The sequence below is a fragment of the Mycosarcoma maydis genome, chromosome 13, assembly GCF_000328475.2.
Source record: "Mycosarcoma maydis chromosome 13, whole genome shotgun sequence".
NCBI classification, from domain to species: Eukaryota; Fungi; Basidiomycota; class Ustilaginomycetes; order Ustilaginales; genus Mycosarcoma; species Mycosarcoma maydis.
In genome coordinates, this window is record NC_026490.1 from 222,299 (window position 1) to 241,857 (window position 19,559).

The 19,559-nt window shown below is 52.6% G+C and overlaps 11 protein-coding genes across 11 annotated transcripts; 6 read left to right on the forward strand and 5 right to left on the reverse strand.

Annotated features, from left to right (window-relative positions):
• Nucleotides 1–446: 446 nt before the first annotated feature.
• On the forward strand, nucleotides 447–1,526 carry UMAG_04561 (uncharacterized protein; the record flags this gene model as incomplete). The annotated part of the gene is made up of 1 exon (XM_011392575.1): nucleotides 447–1,526. The coding sequence occupies one exon, from the start codon at nucleotides 447–449 to the stop codon at nucleotides 1,524–1,526; it is 1,080 nt and encodes a 359-aa protein (XP_011390877.1).
• A 187-nt stretch (nucleotides 1,527–1,713) lies between these two features.
• On the reverse strand, nucleotides 1,714–3,069 carry UMAG_04562 (putative aspartate transaminase; the record flags this gene model as incomplete). Its single annotated transcript, XM_011392576.1, has 2 exons — nucleotides 1,714–2,911; nucleotides 2,999–3,069. The coding sequence occupies 2 exons, from the start codon at nucleotides 3,067–3,069 to the stop codon at nucleotides 1,714–1,716; spliced, it is 1,269 nt and encodes a 422-aa protein (XP_011390878.1).
• Nucleotides 3,070–4,500: 1,431 nt separating this feature from the next.
• On the reverse strand, nucleotides 4,501–7,224 carry UMAG_04563 (uncharacterized protein; the record flags this gene model as incomplete). Its single annotated transcript, XM_011392577.1, has 1 exon — nucleotides 4,501–7,224. One exon carries the CDS (start codon nucleotides 7,222–7,224, stop codon nucleotides 4,501–4,503), a length of 2,724 nt encoding a protein of 907 aa, XP_011390879.1.
• A 317-nt stretch (nucleotides 7,225–7,541) lies between these two features.
• UMAG_10902 (uncharacterized protein) lies at nucleotides 7,542–8,275 on the forward strand (the record flags this gene model as incomplete). Its single annotated transcript, XM_011392658.1, has 4 exons — nucleotides 7,542–7,551; nucleotides 7,647–7,775; nucleotides 7,847–7,983; nucleotides 8,072–8,275. 4 exons carry the CDS (start codon nucleotides 7,542–7,544, stop codon nucleotides 8,273–8,275), a joined length of 480 nt encoding a protein of 159 aa, XP_011390960.1.
• A 710-nt stretch (nucleotides 8,276–8,985) lies between these two features.
• UMAG_10903 (putative proteasome regulatory particle lid subunit RPN7) lies at nucleotides 8,986–10,255 on the forward strand (the record flags this gene model as incomplete). Its single annotated transcript, XM_011392659.1, has 2 exons — nucleotides 8,986–10,129; nucleotides 10,221–10,255. The coding sequence occupies 2 exons, from the start codon at nucleotides 8,986–8,988 to the stop codon at nucleotides 10,253–10,255; spliced, it is 1,179 nt and encodes a 392-aa protein (XP_011390961.1).
• A 184-nt stretch (nucleotides 10,256–10,439) lies between these two features.
• UMAG_10904 (putative adenine phosphoribosyltransferase) lies at nucleotides 10,440–11,127 on the reverse strand (the record flags this gene model as incomplete). Its single annotated transcript, XM_011392660.1, has 2 exons — nucleotides 10,440–11,014; nucleotides 11,094–11,127. 2 exons carry the CDS (start codon nucleotides 11,125–11,127, stop codon nucleotides 10,440–10,442), a joined length of 609 nt encoding a protein of 202 aa, XP_011390962.1.
• Nucleotides 11,128–11,809: 682 nt separating this feature from the next.
• UMAG_04566 (uncharacterized protein) lies at nucleotides 11,810–12,148 on the forward strand (the record flags this gene model as incomplete). Its single annotated transcript, XM_011392578.1, has 1 exon — nucleotides 11,810–12,148. One exon carries the CDS (start codon nucleotides 11,810–11,812, stop codon nucleotides 12,146–12,148), a length of 339 nt encoding a protein of 112 aa, XP_011390880.1.
• A 406-nt stretch (nucleotides 12,149–12,554) lies between these two features.
• Nucleotides 12,555–14,010, reverse strand: UMAG_10905 (uncharacterized protein; the record flags this gene model as incomplete). The annotated part of the gene is made up of 5 exons (XM_011392661.1): nucleotides 12,555–13,375; nucleotides 13,471–13,524; nucleotides 13,660–13,763; nucleotides 13,850–13,911; nucleotides 13,993–14,010. The coding sequence occupies 5 exons, from the start codon at nucleotides 14,008–14,010 to the stop codon at nucleotides 12,555–12,557; spliced, it is 1,059 nt and encodes a 352-aa protein (XP_011390963.1).
• Nucleotides 14,011–14,719: 709 nt separating this feature from the next.
• On the forward strand, nucleotides 14,720–15,402 carry UMAG_10906 (uncharacterized protein; the record flags this gene model as incomplete). The annotated part of the gene is made up of 2 exons (XM_011392662.1): nucleotides 14,720–14,768; nucleotides 14,846–15,402. The coding sequence occupies 2 exons, from the start codon at nucleotides 14,720–14,722 to the stop codon at nucleotides 15,400–15,402; spliced, it is 606 nt and encodes a 201-aa protein (XP_011390964.1).
• Nucleotides 15,403–16,159: 757 nt separating this feature from the next.
• On the reverse strand, nucleotides 16,160–17,026 carry UMAG_10907 (putative E2 ubiquitin-conjugating protein MMS2; the record flags this gene model as incomplete). The annotated part of the gene is made up of 4 exons (XM_011392663.1): nucleotides 16,160–16,220; nucleotides 16,401–16,644; nucleotides 16,811–16,909; nucleotides 17,017–17,026. The coding sequence occupies 4 exons, from the start codon at nucleotides 17,024–17,026 to the stop codon at nucleotides 16,160–16,162; spliced, it is 414 nt and encodes a 137-aa protein (XP_011390965.1).
• Nucleotides 17,027–18,579: 1,553 nt separating this feature from the next.
• Nucleotides 18,580–18,993, forward strand: UMAG_04570 (uncharacterized protein; the record flags this gene model as incomplete). The annotated part of the gene is made up of 1 exon (XM_011392579.1): nucleotides 18,580–18,993. One exon carries the CDS (start codon nucleotides 18,580–18,582, stop codon nucleotides 18,991–18,993), a length of 414 nt encoding a protein of 137 aa, XP_011390881.1.
• Nucleotides 18,994–19,559: the final 566 nt, after the last annotated feature.

Genomic DNA, 19,559 nt, shown 5'->3' on the forward strand with positions numbered 1-19,559 from the left:
TGAATCACGAATGTGAATCGTGAATCGTGAATGCGCCGCGCCGGACGTGTGGGGCTTCTAGGCTTCTGTTACGTTGAGAGGAAGATCGACATGATTAACTCCTCCCTTCACGATTTCGGCCATTTAGCCTGCGTTCGCCCTGACTCGTGCGGTAATCGTGAATGCTCAACCTAACTGTCAAATCATCGTTTCTGCAAATGACCATCATTGTGCGTGGTGCCGCCCAAAACTCTCAAATGGCAAAGCAACACCAAACACAACGCCATGCATTCATGATTCATGATTCGTGATTCAAACTCGCTCACACCTCATTCCCATCCGAGGATCCGTTTGCAGATCCCTCCAGTTTTTTCAGCTCGACACAGCCAAATTTGCAACCCCTCACTTCTTCGTATTTCGTCCCATCCGTACCACCATTCATCAGCTATATACGCCATACCAAAGCAATGAGCTCATTCACCGCTGTCTCTTCTTCAACCAGGCCTTTCTGCCTCGTCAAATCGTCCATCAACATCGACGAAACTTTCCTGGTACCACACATTGTCCGACCGGGCGAAACCATCTCTTCGTCTGAGCTTGTCTCTCGCCCCGGTGGCAAGGGGGCCAACGTCTCAGCAGCTATCGCACTTGCGGGTGCATCTGTCTCCTTCTCAGGTGCTGTCGGCAAGGACGCGCCATGGCCACTAGACGAGCTCAAAGCTCGCCATGTCATGATTGATGGTGCCGAGATTCTCGACAATACTCCGACGGGCCGAGCTTTCATCCAGATTGCAGAAGATGGCGAGAACAGCATTGTCTTGCTCAAGGGAGCCAACTTTGCAACACACAGCAGGTCAGCTGATCCTGTCAAATCTTGGACATCTCAAATCACGCACTTGGTGCTGCAAAACGAGATCCCGTTACCGACGACGATTGCCTTCTTGCAGCATGCCAAGTCAAAGAAAGTAGAGGGCCATGTGACGACAATTTTCAATCCCTCTCCTATGCTCACGCAGAGCCAAGTGGAACAGTTCCCATGGACGAGCATCGATGTCTTGGTTGTCAACGAAGGAGAAAGCATCGAGCTTCTTCGTGTTCTTCAACCTGATGCAGCCAAGTCGCTCGAATCGCTTCCAGAAGGAGAGGACAGATCAACTCGAGTCTTGCAAGCGCTTTCATCGGTCGAGCAGCTTCAAGAGACTGCATGGCTCGTGCTTACGCGTGGCGGTGAGGGAGTAATGGCCAACGTGATACTTTCAGAGAGCCAAACTAAGCGAAGTTTTTTCAACGTTGCGCCGTTCAAGCCAAGACAGGTCAAGGATACAACGGGCGCAGGCGATACGTTTGCAGGTAATCTCGTAGCTGCTCTCATGGGTCACAATGTGGATGCGGATCGAGGGCTGGTCAAGTCGGCTAGGCCAACCGAGGCGAAATTCGTAGAGGATGCATTGAAATGGGCCTCCAAAGCGGCAAGTCTGGCATGCGAGAAGGAAGGCGCTATGCAGAGCATACCGAGTGCGGAAGAGGTCAAAGCGAGGAGCGCATAATACACACGCATTCTGAGAAGGACTTGTCATAGACTCGACATACATTTAGCATGCCCGTCGTCAACCATCGTGAGCCTGAACAGCCGGAGCATCTCTCAGCAACAGCCTACAATAAACGCCAGTATTTGAGAACAAAATGGAAATGCAATAGCACGGAGAACATACAAGATCAAAGATATGAACTGGTTCACTTCTTCTCTCGGACCACCTTGTCGATCCAGGAAGCAACGTATTCGACGTTGTTCGTCGTCAATCCAGCCATGGAAATACGCGAATTGGCGGTCAAATAGATGTGACCTTCCTCCAACAGACGGTTACACTGGTTGGTGTCGAGACCCAAAAAGGTAAACATGCCGATTTGTTTCAAGATGTGGTCCCAGTTACCCGGTGTTTGGAACTTCTTGGTCAGCAAATCAAACAAGCTCTGACGCATGGTGATGATGCGACCTGCCATCTCCTTGACATCGGCCTGCCACTGTTGGAAGAGCGCAGGATCGGTAAGGATCATCTTGACCACACGCGCGCCGAAAGCGGGAGGGTTAGAGATCTCGGATCGTTGAATCGCGGCGAGCTGCGAGAAGACGGCAGCGCTCTGTGCCGGAGTGGCGGACACAACGTGGAGCGCGCCGACACGTTCGCCGTACAAGCCGGCGTTCTTGGCGAAGCTCTGGCAAATGAGCAGAGGAATGCTCTTGCGCGAAACAAAGTGTCGTACCGCCCAGGCATCCCTGTCCAGGTCACCCGAGGCGAAACCCTGGTAAGCGCAGTCGAAAAAGGCAAAGTGACCCTTCTCGACAAAGATATCGGCGATCTGCTTCCACTGCTCCTGGGTAGGATCAACACCGGTAGGGTTGTGAGCGCAGGCATGTAGCAAGAACACGCTCTGGTTTTTGGCCTGTCTCAACGTGTTGGTGAAACCGTCAAAGTCGAGCGCAATCGTCTTGGCGTCGTAATAAGGGTAGTCGATGGGCTTGATGCCGACCGTATTGAAGATGGCCTTGTGATTGGCCCAAGTTGGATTTGAAATGTAGATTTGACGGTCGACACCGTAGGCCTGGTACTGGTAGAAGCGTTGCAGAAAGACGGCACCGAGATGGTTGGCACCGGTACCGGAGATGGTCTGGACCGAAGCAACACGCTTCTCTGCAATCGCGGGCGAATCGTCGCCGAGGATGAGCTTGGCAGCAGCACTGGTGAATTCGGCCAGACCGGTGATGGAGAGGTACTCGTGGTCGACCGACTCGTCTGCGATGAGATCCGCCTGCGCCTTTTTTACCGAGGGCAGAACGTAGGGCTTGCCGTTGTTGTCACGGTATGCGCCAACACCGAGGTTGACTTTCTTATCGTAGGTATCGGATTTGTAGGAAGAGGTCAGCTTGAAAATGCTGTTGTACGCAGAATGAGGGAAGAAGGTGGTCAGCAACGGACACGAGACGGACAAGAGAGAGAGAGAGACGAACGTATATACTTACGCATCCTCCGGAGCCTGTGGGACGGCGCTCCAAACAGCGAGAGCTGAGGATTGTTCAGAAATTGAACCCATAGTGTGAGATATGGTTAGCTCGTTTCTATAGCCACAATGTCTGGGCGGCAAGAGGAAGGTGTGATGGCAAGTGGTGGAGGAAAGGACGCCCAAGGGTGAGGCTAGATAAGGCTTGCAAAGCAGTGGCAAGGTGTTGGACAAGAGATGCGCTTTTGTTGAGAAGAACACTTGAACACGCTTTCAAACATAAAGAGGCAGGATACCGCTTCCTCAGATGAAGCGCGGCAAGAACGCCAACCGTGCAACTGTGTCATTGTGCAACTGTACGTTGGAGTCACACCGAGACGTGAGTTGTGCGGTAGCGTGACCCTGCGGAAGATAGCCGATGGAATAACGTTGACGTGCTGCGCCCCTCCAGCGCACAATTGAATCCAACCATCGTGCATCGGTCAACGCAAAAGCTGCATCTCTCCCGGACGATAAAGCTTGATTTGCGACATCTTTACCAGCTCGTGACCTAACATCCGGATTTGTGGTCCACGATCGTTGAAAGCCGGTCAGGATTCACGATTGAGATGGCGCCCAGGGTCGCTAGAGGAAGTGCCGGCTGCAATCTCAGCCTCTGTGCACCTGGCTCTACAAAACGTTCCTCAGCCGTCCCCTGTTCTCAAACCCTCTTTCCACACCGGTTGGCTATTGCTGTGCATGCCTGGCGCAAGACGGCTGATTACCTTTCAGAGAGCCGACCGGATGAGAACAAGACTTACCTGCATGGCTGATGCCGCTGGAACCAGAGATATGGCCCTGGATGTTGCCGAGACGATTCGCAGCCATAGTTGCAGGACCCTGGAATGTTGTGATCGATACTGAATCTGCTCCTCGCAAGTAGTGATTTTCCAAAGAGGCGGTGGGCTGCAGTTGTGCTTGTCTATCCTGGATATAGGGCGGAGAAGGGTGTGGGAGGGAGCGAAAGATGTGATGGTGATGACGAGACGGCAAGTACGGTGACACCACCGGCTACTTGAAGTCGCACACAGCAAACCACGATGAGGCGGATGCACACCTCCACGATCACAGCAGACGCTCTCTGCAAGTTGACACAGCTTCTGCAAGAGTCGTGAGTGCAGATGCGCTGGATGCCGGGTTAAGTGCGGAGAGTGTCGCGTGAATTTGTCTTGTGAGAGTCAGCACCGAAAATCGTGAATGCCGATTCACGAACTATCCTTGAATTTAGCACAGCTCATCGCCAAAGCGAAATCGGATCGGGAACGATCCCCCAAACTTACTTAGGCTGCTGGTATACTGACCTCGCACGTCGCTTCACGCCACTGCTAAGTAGCCTCACTCAAAGGCACTCCATCTCGTGCAAGTCCTCCCACAAACAGAACCTCTCGTCGTCGATCACATATACAAAACATCATGCTGGGCTTGCTGGCCATTTTGTGTCTGTGTCTGGGCACAAGCGAGGAGGAATCACACATTGCATTTCTATTAAACAGCTTCTGACATGTCGACGTCCTGTTCCTGATCCGCAGGCGCCTCCCGTCCGGAAGTGAGATTGGCTTGCTTTTCGGGTGTCTCCTCTTCCTCTGTCTTTACCATGACTTCTACTAAGTCCCTCTCCCTGTCTGTGACAACCGTTATCTCTTCTGTTACCGTCTGCAAGACCGGCAGTGTTGTCGGTACTGCAGTAATCGAGACCGGAACGCTCGACAGGTCGGTTGCTGCTTCTCCCTCGTCTTTGCTCTTCGCTTGGTCGGTTTGCGCATTTGCAGTGTCTTGTTGAGCAGGCTCCATCTCCATCTCCAAGCCTTCCTCCTTCACAGGCTCCGCAACAGTCGCTGGTATACCTGCATCCGTTTTCGCTTCCGCTTCCGCTTCCTTGCCCTTACTCGTGTCCCCATTAGCTTCCTGCCCACTTCTTGTATCACTTTCATCTGAAGTCGGCTGCGCAGAAGGTGTAACCGCGTTTGGCTTCGGGTTGCGCTCCTCTTCCATCGCTTGGAGTAGTCTCTCGATGTTTTCCGGTCGATCTGGCTTGCCAAACAGATGCAAGTTGTCACGACTTGCTACACGTAACGCCCTCCACGCCAGACTCTGCATAGTCTCGATCGTTGCTTGTACTCGGTCGTCCTTGTCCAGTTTACTCTGATCCTCTTTGCTCAGATTGGTCTCGCTGACCGCTGGATCAATGCCGAGCTGCTTCTTGCGCAGATCGAGCTTCATCTTTTCGCGTTGGATCGACTTGTTGTAGTGCTCTAGGCTGGGCGCTGCTGGTGCAAACTCGAGCTCTTCAAGCCCATCGGTTGCCACAGTCACATATTCGCCCATCTCATTTTCTGCACGCCGTGTACCTGCGACGGGTGGACGCAGACCGTCTTCCCACAGTTCGGACAACGCCGCGGTCCCGAGTTTGTGTGGATAGGGCTCGGCTTTGCGCAGTAGCAATGCCCTTGCCGATGCAAATTGCGCCAGTTGCTCAGGCGACAGAGGCGGCTTTTCGATTGAAGGGCAGGATTCCGTTTTCCATCGTATCCAGTTTGCCTCCCTTCTAAGCACTTCGAGAACCGAATCGAGAAATAGCCGTCCATCTGGCTGGATGTCGCGCATCAGCGCCTGAATCTCCCTCCACGTAGACCTGATCCAGCGTTCATCGGCTTCCTCGAGGGTGAATAGCGCTTGCAGCGTCTTGTTCTTCCAATCCTTCCAGCTTTCCTTGGCTGCTGGGGTGTAGGAGAGAAGATATTGGAAAAGCACAAAGTACTGAACCAAGATGTGCTTGCGGAACGACGTGTTTCGGATTTCGTATTCGAACAGCTTACGTCCTGTCAGATACTTGGGGAAGAAATGGCCTCTTGCGGCTCCTGACGCCGCCTGTTCCTCTTCCTCTTCCTCTTCAGCAATCGATTCAGCCATGTCTTGAATTGCATCAGGACTATCCATTTTGATGCCGTTGACAATATCGGGTCGAGCACGTTTCCTTGGCGGTTCGTCTCTTTTACATCCTATTGACTTGCCGACGATGTAGCCTGTGTTTGCCACACCGCCAGTTCTCGGCCCCTTGCTTGACAGCGGCGTAGCACTAACAGATGGAGCATTCGGAGCATTCCCCTTTGTCCCATTAGATTTGGACTCTTCCGTGCTCGCTGCACCTGCAAGTTCCTTTTCACGTTTGTTGACGGCGCTGAAGAGCTTGAGAATCTTCGCAGTGCTGATTCGTAGCTCTGCCATAGCACCCTTGGCCCCATCAGGAGCAGGGTCGTCGTCTGAGAGACCGCGATCTGCTTCGACCAATTCAGCAGGCGTAGCACTTCTTGTGGATGGCCGCGAAGAGTCCTGAGCGCCCATGAGCGTTGGCGGATTGGAAAAGAAGCGCTGGACTTTCCAGAACACTTCGTAGAACTCGTAATCCACCTTAAAAACCTTATCCCTTTCATCTCTGTCAGCCTCGTCATCGGCTTCTGGTTTGGCATCCTCTACTTTCTCCTCGATCGACGTCTTGTTTTCAACATTGAACTCTCCTCGCAGGTTAACACCACTCCTTTCGCCGAGTGGAAATACCTTGGCTAGCAAGCTCAGGATACGGCCTGCGAATACAGTGTGCTCTTGGGATGGTTTGGAGAGCCTTCTAAGCAGCTCGTTGCATGTTCGCAGTAATACTAAGCCTTTTCCTCTTGTCGGATGCAAGTCGACCGTGAGGGGCTTGACGCGAGACTCTGTGTATCCAAATAGGCGTGAGCAGGTCGAGATGGGTTGGCTCTCGATGAGCTCTTCTACCAGAGACAGAGGCAATGTAGGGTCGACCAGATCTTGCAGCGAGAGCACAAGGATAACATCGAGACGATCAAGAGATGATGTGAGCTGGCTGTGGGAGACGCCCTCGGCGCCGTCCTCAGCTTGGCCAGCAACCAAGCCCGATGGGTCTTCCAGAACCACTTTGCGGAGCTCATTGTTGCTAAGCTCCAGGCACAAGTTGCGTAGCCGCACTTCCGACCCGTCTTTATCGACAGTCGAGAGATCTGTTGCTAGGCCGAAGGCCTCCCGAGCGTTTTGTGTGGCAGCTAGTGGCTTGAGAGCGTCGAGAACGTGGGCGAAGGGAAGTAAAACCTGTCCCGGATTTGAACGTCGCATGTCTGAGAGGCTCGCGAGCAACGACGGAATGAGCTCTGCCAAGCACTGGCGGAGCCTCTCGGCAGCCACTTCACTGTGGCTCATGTTGGATGTAAAATCGCTGGATAGAACTTGGCCAGCGCCTCGATGAGATGGAGGAAATGGAGTGTTCTCAGAAGAATTGTGCTTCAACACGAAGCATGGGAAAAAGACTCGGAACGCGGGCTTCAGTCACGGACCCTGCTCCACAAACACGACACGATCCAAAAAATCACATTTGTCAACTTGCCATAGCTCTTCCGGCGTAAATCTCGCCTGCCCTCATCGAAGATCCACCCGTTGATTCAGCATCAGACACCATGCCAGAGGACGAAATAAGGATGGTTGAGGCTCGAGCAGCGGACGCCGTGGATGACGTTGATATGGATGACGGTAAGATCTTTACAAGGAATTGCGACTGTTCTGAGTGGAACACAGTTTCTCACGTCCTCACTTTCTTCTCTATCACACGCATTTCAATCGCACAGACCCGAACATCAAGCGCAGAGGAAGAGGCTTTGACCCTCGTGGCAACGGTCCCGCGTCCGAAGGTGTCAAAGCTGGTCGATTCGACACTCTCGATGAAACAGCCGATAGCGGCGCTCGTGCAGTCAAATGTGGGTTGCAATACTGAGTCAATCTAAGGCGAGGTCTGTAACTGATGTCCGCTTTCTTACATATTTAACAGCTGTGGAAGGATGGGTAATCGTCGTCACAAACGTACACGAAGAAGCTACGGAAGAAGACGTCACCGACAAGTTCCTAGACTACGGCATGGTCAGGAGCTGTCATCTCAACCTCGATCGACGTACGGGATATGTCAAGGTGAGTGCAGGTACGATCGGTTGCTTTGGTGATGCGCCAGACGAATCAATTGACCGTTGATCCGAGTCTTGCCTGTGTTTGTGAACAGGGCTACGCTCTTCTGGAGTTTGCTGAACAGGATGAAGCGCAAGCAGCGATACAGGCATGTCAAGAAGGGCTCACGCTGCTTGATCAAGAGCTCAAAGCAGATTTTGCGTTTGTCAAACCACCAGCTGGAGCCGTTTCTATACGAGGAGTAGCATCGAGAAGGGTTAATGCGAACAGAGATCGCAGTCGTAGTCCAGGCAGGTGATCCACCCAGCCTCTGCAGCCGTTGGGTCCATTTTTCGAGACCCCTGTTCGCCATACCCTGTTTCTGAACCCACATATGGCTTGTACTTGTACCTCAATCGAATATCCTGATCAGGCAGAAAGGCCCTCGTCGAGAGCAAAGTCACCAGAACGTAGCGTGTAATTACGAATGCGATAGTTACACGATCGCTCAAAGTTGTGAGCGCAACCTTTGAAAGCAAAATACGTATATCTGTCAACAGTCACGAGTTTGTCAAAAATAGCTAGCAATTCTGGCCCAAAAATAGCCAAAAGACAATTCCAGCTGTGCCCGAGACCACCTCTTGTAGAGCATCGTCACAGCCGCAATCCGAAGACAAGCATGAAAAAGTCGCTCACAGAAAGCAGCCGATAGCAGCGAGCAACATGCTCGAGACCAATGTCAAAACACCGAGAACGCGTGAATGACAGAAAGAAGAGTCATGAGTGGTGACACCGAAGGCGTGCTTACATAAGCAAGCGCCGTGATCGCCTGGCCAGGTTCAACCTCCACCGCGTCTTTCGCTTGGGCCGCGCAGTCCAACCAACACATGTAATTAGTTCTACACCTTACCCTTTCTCGCGCAACTCGATATTGCGATACACATCGCCACGACGAACAACGTTCTTCTCTGCATTCAAGCACACTGACCGCCATCGAAGTCAACCCAGATCACAGCCACTCTGCCCAACATGGACGAGGAGACCGTCCAGCCGATCCCCAATCTCAAGCTGCAGCAGCACCTTTTTTTGCTTGCGCACCATTCGCAGCACCTCTCGCCATCCGCAGTGAATGCTCCACAACAAGCATTGCTCGAAGGAATTGAAAAGGATGAAATGGCACCGTACTACCACCTTATTCTAAGCGATGCTTCGCTCAAGGGACTGTTGAAGGAGGACAAGTCGCTGCTCAAGCGACTCGAGGCGAAGAACAAGGAGGAGCTTCAGAAGCTGGACGAGAAGCAGAAAGAGGTGGAAGAGAACGAAGGAGAGATGGAGATCAACGGTGTACTGCGACAGAGGGCTGTGTACTATGCCAGGATTGGTGACAAGGAAAAGGCATTGGAGGCACACGACCTCGCCGTATCGAAGGGTGCAGGGCTCGGGTCGAAGCTGGATTTGACGCTGACCAAGGTGCGCATCGGATTGTTCTTTGGCGACACGGATGTTGTCAATGCGTCGATTGCGGAGGCGAAGAAGCTGGTGGAAGAGGGGGGTGATTGGGAGCGCAGGAACCGGCTCAAAGTATACGAGGGCTTGCATCTGCTCTCGATTCGCGATTTTAAAGCGGGAGGCCAACTCTTCCTTGACGCACTCAGCACATTCACAGCAACCGAGCTCATCGACTACAACGATTTCATCACGCTGACAGTCCTCGCCAACGCTTTGGTGCTCAAACGTACCGATCTGAAAAAGAAAATCATCGACTCGCCCGAAGTGCTGCAGGTCATCGACGAGATTCCACATCTGCGCGCATTCGTCACGAGCCTGTACGCATGTGAGTACGGCAACTTTTTCCGTGCGCTCGCTGATGTCGAGCAGACGCACATTCTTACTTCGCGCGCTCTCCACCAGCACGCACGCTTCTACGTGCGGGAGATGCGCATCATTGCCTACTCGCAGTTGCTCGAGAGCTACCAGTCGCTGTCGATTGAGAACATGGCTACGGCATTTGGCGTCTCGGGTGACTTCATCGACAGCGAGCTTTCCAGATTCATCTCGTCCGGTCGTCTGCCAGCGGTGATCGACAAGGTGCACGGCGTCGTCGAAACGCGTAGACCGGACCACAAGAATGCACAGTACACAAAGATCATCAAGGAGGGTGACGTTTTGCTCAGTAAGTCTTCTGTACGTTGGGATAAAAAACACTGCTGGGATGTAATTGCTGACGCTGTCCTTTCCATTTGCTTCAACCTTGCCGACGACAGACTCGCTGCAAAAGCTTTCTCGTACTGCTCTGTAGATCTGTCCAAATCACGAATTATGGAATTGTGAGAATTCTCCGTGTTGCAAAGCTAGAGCTGGGTGTGACAGTGTTTTTTCCGTGCGTGTCGTCCGATTCGATGTGTTCTATATTTGTAGACAGACGGTGCGTCGTGACTGGAACCATCTGTGAGACGCTCTTCGGGGTCTTGATCTCAGAAGGGTTAGTCGACTTCGACAAGGTGATACGAAGGAGCATCGAGCTGGTCAGCTCCCTTGAGGAAAGGAATGGCTACGACGAAGACGTACTCGACCACCTTGCTTCCGCACTTGTTGACCAGTTCTCCAGCAGCCTTTGCCGAACCGCCGGTAGCGATGAGATCGTCAATGACCAATACGCGCGAGTTGGGAGCCAAGGCTTCCTTTTGCATTTCGAACACGTCCTCTCCGTATTCCTTTTGGTAGGAAGCCTGGACGCACTCGCCGGGAAGCTTGCCGACTTTGCGGACGGGGACGAATCCACACCCGAGTCGCTGGGCGATGGCGGGGCCGAGCAAGAAGCCTCGAGCGTCGAGACCTACGACTGCATCGATCTTGCGGTTGCCGTACGACTTGGCACCCGGTTCGAGAGGGGTGGGCGCAGCAGGCGCTGGCGTGTCGTCGTCGAGCGAAGGGATGGTGTGCGTAAAGATGTGCGAGACAATGTTGGTGAGGAGCAATTCGAACGCCAACGGATCGCGAAGGACGGGAAGAATGTCGCAGAATCGAATGCCCTTCTTGGGGTAGTCGTCGTAGAAACCTGAGATCACAGCCAACCAAAGATGGAGAATGATCAGCAACAATGCGAGCAGAGTTCCAATGTGAAGAGCCATACTCACGGAAAAGAGACTTGAGATGAGCGACGTCCGACATGGCGAGGTTAGGTATCCTTCTGCACAGGGATGTTTGGTCTCGATGGTGTAAGTGACAAAACGCTTTTCTTCTAGATAACAAACCACGAACAGCAACACACTCGCTGTGCAATCACGAATCACCACGCACCGTGACCGGTATCAGAAATTCACGATTCGTGATTTCGTTTACGAATCACAACCGTGAATCACAAACGTCGGTACATCTGTTAAGTTGTATCTGACGGGTGAAAGCTTAGCGGTAAGTTCAAGTCAGGGTTGTCGATCTCTGCGGAGGTTGAATTTGCACAATCGTGAATCGTGAATGTAGGGCTGGCTTAAGTTGACTGACGTATTCGTGATACTGTGACTGTATTTGTGCGCGAAACACGAAACACGAATCACGAATGCAGCATGCTTCAACGCAGGGTTTAAGAACCCTCGCTTGTGCTGCTGCAACGCCAGCACAGTCACGAGTCTTGGACCCTATCTGACTGTCCCTGCTCGTAAGTTGGCCGACTCTTGACTGGTAGGCCATCCTCCATGTCGTTAAATTTCATCTTCTTATCCTCACTATCTTTGTGGACTGCAACCAAGACCACCCCTTGCCTTTGACAGGCCAGAAGGCATCCCAATCAAGGCACAATTCATCCCAACTGGCTACCACCATCTGCTCGTGATCCAGTGCTTTCAGCCAATCACGAATGTCGCTGATCTATACAACCCAACGCGCCCTCCGTCAACCGGCAGGGATCGTCTTCCTGCATCCATCCGAGCGAGTCTCGCGATCCGAGCTCGACCGCCGAGATCGATGCTACCGTGCTAAGCGTGAAGCCGAATACGCTCGTGCTTGGGCTGAAGACGCTACGTTAGTCGGCACCATCATCTACACCACCGAAAGCAACACGCGCAATCCGAGCGATAGGAGCAGCGTCCGTCGAAGAAGGAGGAACAACAACAGCGTAGCTCGTCGCTTGACCTGCTCATTGAAGCTCAAAAAGCTGAAAAATCTCTTCAGACATGCCCAGCCTGCCGCTAGTTGACCGCTCCCCGACACGGCATCATCAGCTGAATACTGGCCATAGCCCTCAACATATCAACGCCCTCTTCGCCTTCTGTTCGAGCCACGCACATGCTATTCGGGCTTCATCTTGGTTGAGTTCCGTCGTTCTTCGCATTGTTGTCTTTTTTTAGAGTTGTACGCATTTTTCATATCGCCCACGTTCTGCTTGCAGGAGTTACTTGATGTTAAGGGTTCAGTTCAGCTACGTTTCTGTCTGATTAATACCGCCCGCTAGAGTGATTTGATAAGCGAATGGGAATTGAGATGGGCATATTCACGATTCCTAATTACAAACAGTCTGTGGTATCAGAAGGAAGAGAAAACAGGGCATGGCTGGCTCGGCAACATTCGCTTTCAGCCCAAGTGGGAGCTACAGCAAGGCCAGCTCAAGGAATGGGGACGGGCTCTCCATGCTCGTCACGCACAACCACCACTTCGACATCGGCACGCTCGCCGTTGTCCATAAAAGTGACCGAGGTCATATCGATCGGGTCGGTGCGAACGCCACGCTTTTCCATAAAGCTCCTTCCCAAAATAACGGGGAAGTAGCTGTCCTCAGCCAGCATAACGGTACACGGCACGGCCTTGGATCCGACCTGGACAGGCCATTTGCCGAGGTTGGTGATGCCGTTAAAACCGTACGTGCCTGGCGTGGTGTCCTTGGGGATGAAGCCGTGGTTGAGCGCAAAGCTGCGGCTGACGTAAACATGACGGTAGCCAGACTTGAGCATCATAGGCACGTCTTGAATCGGGCCGATGCTGCCCTTGAGCAGACGAACACCAAGCTGCGAGTGGAACTCCTGGAAGGCGATCTTGTGCGAAGGAACGGAGGAGACGGTGGCATTGGTCTTGCGCGTCTTGGAAGTGTGCGTCGAGACCGCGTCTCCGTGGGTCGCCTTGGGACCTGGGAGCTCGGGAACGATAGGCTTGCTGTAGCCTGGAGCGACATCAGGCTCGCGAGGCGGAGGGTACATGATGGAGTCTCGACCACCGGCGGTGACTCCGCCAGCTTCGCTGTAGTCATCAGCCGAAGGAACAAAAGGAGCCGACACGCGGTGGATGCTGACGGCACCGCTCTTTCCTCGACCAGCGGTGCGGTGTACGAGGGTCGACTCGTCCACGACGGGGACGTTTGGTCCGTCGTATGTGCCGTCAGCCGAGTGAGAATCGGCGCCTTGAGATGGGATTTCAGGGGATTCGAGGAAAACTACAGTGTGCATAATAAAGAAACAAGGAGGAGAGTAGATGATTGATCAGCAACTCTTGATCCTTCATTTGACAGGTCGACTGGATGGCACTCACGATTGGCCTCTTTCTCGTTGCCGAATCGTTCAAGGAAAATCTCCCAGTCGTCAGCTGCAGGATGACAGAGTCGAGCCAAGTTAAATTCAGGTGTGTCAAAGGGTGGTGTAAGAGAGTCATAGGTCAGTTCTGCACTAGTCCTGTACGGCCTTTGCTGCTGCATCGCGCCTTCGCTGGGTGCCAACCTACCATCTTCGAGGGAGTACGTCTGGCCAGACCAGCCGTATTTGATTACGAGTGGGATACCATCGTCAAGCTGAAGACGGATCTTCTTGGCCGCACGATTCTTGAGGCTGGTCACGGTCAATTTTAGATCACAGTGTGGTTAGAACTCATTCTTGGTAGCATATGAGAATAGGGTGAAAAGCGTCACACTTACCTTTCGAGCGAGTCGTCCGACTTGAGACGAAGCGCGAAGCTGGGTAAAGAGCCGGCGTGGAACTGTGATTGTGTGACAAGAGCATAAGGGGTCAGTAAGATGCTGCAACTGATATGAAAAAGCAGCGTGAACGAAAGACTCACATTGAGAATAGGAGCCATTTTTTAGGTATCGGGAAATGAGAGACGTTGAGATTCGTGTCTTTTGACCCAGTGTGATGAAAGATGGTCGACTGGTCGCTCACGACTGTGTAGATGGAGGTGGCTGGATGGAAACCACAAATCTTGAATGTGTCGGTGACAGGGCTGACACGGAGGTCAGACGCCGGCAAGTGCTGATCTGCAGCACACAGAGCGTCTTCCGTCATGTTGCAGGAGGCACGAGACGCGACTGACTTCTAAGTTATTTTGGGGGTTCGGCATTCCACGATTCGTGATTCGTGATTCGTGATTCGTGATTCGTGATTCGTAATTTCCAGCTCGCTGATCCATTGCCTAGACTCACGACAGTAACTGTGCTTTGGCCAACGCCCAGATGGAATGCAATTCTGACTTTCAACTCTCTTGCCGAGCCTATAATTTTGCGCCTTCTTGGCCGTAGAGCCTGATCTCCCGATTCATGTAACAGACGTTTCCTTTTTCACGTTGATATGCTTGCTGGTCGCGGCTCCCTCAAAATGGTGATCCCCCACGTTTGTTTGGCAAAGCGCAGTGCATTCACGATTCGATCTTAAACCACCACCTTTGTCACCTACGCAGACAAAGGGCACAGATTCTGAAAGCGCTACTTCAGCCATCCGTGCTTTGAACATTGGATTGTCAACTGCTGCCTCGTTGGTTCCGATAGCGAAATCACATCCGCTTGTCCATCATGGGGTTACGCACTGGTCTCATCATAGGGGCGACGTCGTTCTTGTTAGGTATGTCATGACGCCCACTCTGCTCGCTTTTCTTTCCTTGCCAAGCGAATTGACCGAGACTTTTTTTTTCTACACAGGGACGCTCGCCATGCATTGGACTGCCGACCACCTGATCCTCTGGCAATCACCGGTGACCTACGATTCGGTCGTTACCGCATATACCTACTACCAGGATACCATGGTTGAGATGCCATCCATCTTTAGCAAGCTTTTGCACACCGTCGGCACCCTAGCGGCACTGCTGCTCATATCCAAGGCGCTCGGTGGTCGCGAAAGCAATTGGCTATTTGATGGAGCCTCGCTCTTCCTCTTTGGTGCCGCTGGCCTCGTCTATTACCACAAGATTGCACCCAGCCTTGCAACACTGCCACCGAAAGCACCCTTGCCCGGATCTGCCGCTGTTGATGGCAGGGATGCTGTCTTTATTCCACTTCGAGAGATTGCAAGCTCCCATACGGTACTCGCTGTTGCTCTTGTCGGTGTCATCCTGTTGCAGAGCGGTCAATACTACAGCGAACGACTGGAAGAACGTGAACGCATCGAAGAAGACGAGGCTCGGATCCGAAGACGGCAGCGGCGACGCGAGCAGGAGGAAAAGCGCAAGGAGCGACTACAGTCGTCTACTTGCTCCTAGCCTTCAGTCCTGCCTCCAGTCCTGCCTCCAGTCTCGTTTGGCTGGTACTGCTTGCTTTTGTCACTTTCTCCAGAATACACACTCCAGACGCTCTGTAATGTCACGATCAACTTTGTATGTGGAAAAAATACAACGAAAGTCATACGTGTTGAAAACTCTTAGCCAGGTGTCAGCTATGATCGCATGGAACGCTTCCACAGCTTTATCTAGGCGGCGAGAGCTCGGTGCTATCTGAACGAGACCTCATGATATCTGACACTCAAGCCGCGAAACAACCCGTTCAGACAACTGGCGTGCGTAGCCTGTACGTTCATCGTGACACACAAGAATTGCACCCATCGTCGAAGCACATGAGCTTGACATGGGAACGTAGAACATCAGGTGATGACAGTTTTGGTGCGAGGCAACGTTTGCGCTAGACTCGGCAAGTAGGGGACGAGCAGGGGGCGACGACGGCGTGCCCGAGTGAAGCATAGCTCCTCTGCATGACACCTTCAGTCAGATAGCTGGGCCATGTTGGAGAAGTACACTAAGATGAGTCCAGAAACTGGACGTAGGCGAGACTCTTGCTGCTCGACTTGACTGCAAGGCGAGGTTTGCCCAGTGATCATTTGTGGCGGCTGTGATGATGGCGTCCAACAGACGCGATATCAAGCAGAGCGGACAAGGATTGCATAAGAGTGTGATCGGGCGCTTTTGGGCGTCCTAGTGTGCCAGAAAGGCATTTCGTCGAGTCTATGTACAGTCGATGAGTGCGCTAGTATGCGGCGCCTTCTGCGGGCTGTGGCAGCTTGCGGTTGGCGGGAGACGCCATCTCTCTGGAGGTTACAGAAAAAGAATTAGTAAGGAGCGGGTGAAAAAGAGAGAGAAAGTTAGTTGCCTGTTGATGTGAATCTACATGCACAACGTCTACAACCGGCCAACACGGCTGCACCACATGAAAATCAGCTGTGATGGCTGCAGAGAATACGAGGAAAGAGAGCGGATGTGCAACTCACCTTCGCAAGGACAGGAGGATAGCCTCGATTGTGCTTTCGCGCGACCAGCTGGAGAGGATGGGCAAAGCATTGTAGTCGATGTTTCCGTCCGATTTGACACAGGGAAGGTTGATCTTTGTGAGGAACTTGACTTCGGGTGGCCTGTCTGGGTAATTGGGGCCGCAGTGGATGCTGAGCGAGTAAATGCGATTCTGATAGACCGAGTGTCCAGGTCCAATGATGGTTGCGTTCCAGTTGGACATCACTGTTGCATACCGTAAAGGTCGACAAGGGAAGAAGAAAGCAGGAGGAGCAGCTCGTCAGCAAAACCAGACTACCAACATCATGGTGTAGCTTTGCGAAACAGCGGTCGCCGTGACGACATCTACCTATGGGACTTTGGGGACCTTGAATTGAATTGAACTACTCACTGAGATCACTTCCATCGTCCAGGCCGTAAGAACAGCTTCCATCGCCAATACCCTTTTCACCCTTCTCGAGCTCCTCAAGGAGTCGAAAGTTACGCGGGACTATTGAGGCAAGACATTGTAAAAGTAAGAGCGTTTGGGGGTGTGAAAGATAAAAGCAGGTCAGTTTGAGAAGGTCCTGGCCGAACAGCCTTGCGACGTTTGCTCACCTTTGGCCATGGTGGTCTGAGGTTCGTGAATATTGGTGGGGCAGCGACTGAGGGTGGGGCAAGAAGCCGCGTGAAGATTGCCACCACGTCAAATGGCTAAGTCAAAGTGAGTTTGAGATGGGCTGAGTTTCCACAGGCTAGCCACGTCTCCTCTGCGGCTGGCGGAAGGGACCTGCTTTTTGCTTGGCTGTGATGATGATAGCGAAGGAAATCAACGATATCACCAGCTCGTGAGGCATGTCGGTGTGAGTCTCACGCGGCTTAGGCTAAATACGCTCATGCACAGTCACGATTGAATCGGATCACGCGATCGGGGGGTTAGGGTTTGGTCTTGGTGGAGGCTTGAAATCCTGAATATACTCACACTGTAGCTCAGACGCTTCTTCGAAAGGAGAGGAACACATTCACGATTCACGATTCGTGATTCGTGATTCGTGATTCGTGATTCGTGATTCGTGACTTGTGTTTTTAACCGTGTATAAGTTGATACACACTGTTGTGAGTTCTGATTTTGGGCATCGCCATACTCTAGCAAAGTTGCACCTACGAAGCTGAGTCACGATCATCCTCAGCGGTGTGTGTTGCGATGGGGTTCGAGACTATGAGCTGCAGCAGGGTCTTGTCGGCGTGAGAATCGTCGGCGTTTTACAAGCAACACTTTCGGTTCGGAGCAGCCGGCCATCCTATTATTCTCAACGTCACATCAAACCGACCTGGACATGTGCACAACGGTGTTCGAAGGCAACCCTTAGAGAGACGTTGTTGCTTGGCTCCGACGTCGAGATCGGATCGTCTTTCACATTCATTCTAAATCAAGTCGCAAGCGTTGGAGTGTGCCAGCTTGTGACGGGAAGAATCTTAGCCAAGAGGTCTAGATCATTGCCGTTTGGCTGTCTGCCTAGTCGATCAACTCACTCACTACATTCTCAGATAGCACAGTCAGCTATCACGTATGTTGACTGCTCTGTGCTTTCTAAGCTCTCTAAGCTGATGCAACCGTGGACAAGCCACTCGATCCGACTTAGTCACACGGGATTGATACAGAGACACTCGCGACTGCCAGCTATATCCTTTGGCCGAGGTGGGTCGCGATCAGGGCGACCGAGCCTTCTTGCTAAATTGCAAGATGTGAGCACATTCCACAGGAACAGCCGCTACAACACGCGTGACGGTCAAGGAATCACACATTGTCATGGAAGCGCCCAAAAACAGTCGTGAGCGTTCCGTCAGCGTGCTGTTCACGATTCCGAAAGGGTTCTTTCAAGCAAGATGCACTCGGGGTTCCTGTGCCTGTGACTCAAATGGCATTTCACTGTGCACCAACCAGCCAGATTAATGAATCACGATTTACGATTCACGATGCATTCGTGATTGCCGAGGCTTCCTTCCAGTCTCGTGTCTGAGAGGAAATGGGGGGATCTTACCGTAGCGCTTTCCTTCCTCCTGCGAGATGTTGGCTTTTTTAAGGTTTCGAGTTTTTCCTGTAACACGGGACCGTCTTCGCATGTCGGGACTCGCGCCTGATGTTTCAAAAAGCTCGAAAACAGGAGACAAGAATCGTGAATGGCTCTGCGGCGCGCCGGTCAGGGTCCAGGTGAGCGTGGAGAGTCGGACAGGCAAGACTCACGACTCACGACTGATGCGGACATCATTCACAATTGGCGTGCACTTCACTTTAGCGTTGAACACAAGCTCAGTGCCCTGCTCGTTCATCCACCCAGACACTTGCTGCATGCTTTGCAATCAGCGTCATTGAATTCGACCGCTCGCCAAGAAAGGCTCGCTGATGTACAGGCGTTTGTCTGTGATCTCAAATCAAGTCAATCCCGCCGCACCGGTAGCGTGGCCAGCTGGCGGATTTACCGCGACAACACGAAGGGAGTTCGCCAGGTGATTTACGATTGTGAGTGCTCAGTCCAAGGCTTTGTGATCAACCAGAATGCTCCGGTGGCTAACAAGCCTGAGAGGGATTCTTAAGTCCTCATACAGGCCTTACTGTGCATGGCTTGGCCGAACGTGGGCGTGAGAAAAACCGATTGCTGGACACTCGACAGCCCGTGCTGACATGCGTACAGTGTTCGCTCAAAGATTTGTTCATCGCAAGGTCAGCTTCAGCGCCTGCTCCGTCAGGCCGGGTGGAAGACAAGCCCGGTGAGGCCAATTTGGCGGCGCTAAGCGACAAGGCGAAGCTTCGGCAGGTCTGCAGTCTTGTTCTTAGCCGAAAGGTTCCAGTCACGACTGTCTCGAGAAAAAAGTTGGATAGATTGTCTGCTGCACGATTCCGCTCCGCGTTCAACTCCGAAGGAAGCATCGACTGTCTGTCTTCCAGTCGCAGCTTCTTGGTCAAAGCCTCCAAAGCATCCCAGACGAGCTCAGTTGACGGAGAAAGGACGGTCAAAGCTCGAAAAGCTCGATGCCCCACGGTCGAAGTTCCAAGGTGCACCCCTCTCGTCTCATGACCCTAAGCGCTGCTCTCACGCGGGGCCAAGATGTATAAAACTCCTCACGACCATCCGTGATTGCATACTTGGCTCCTTTGCGCG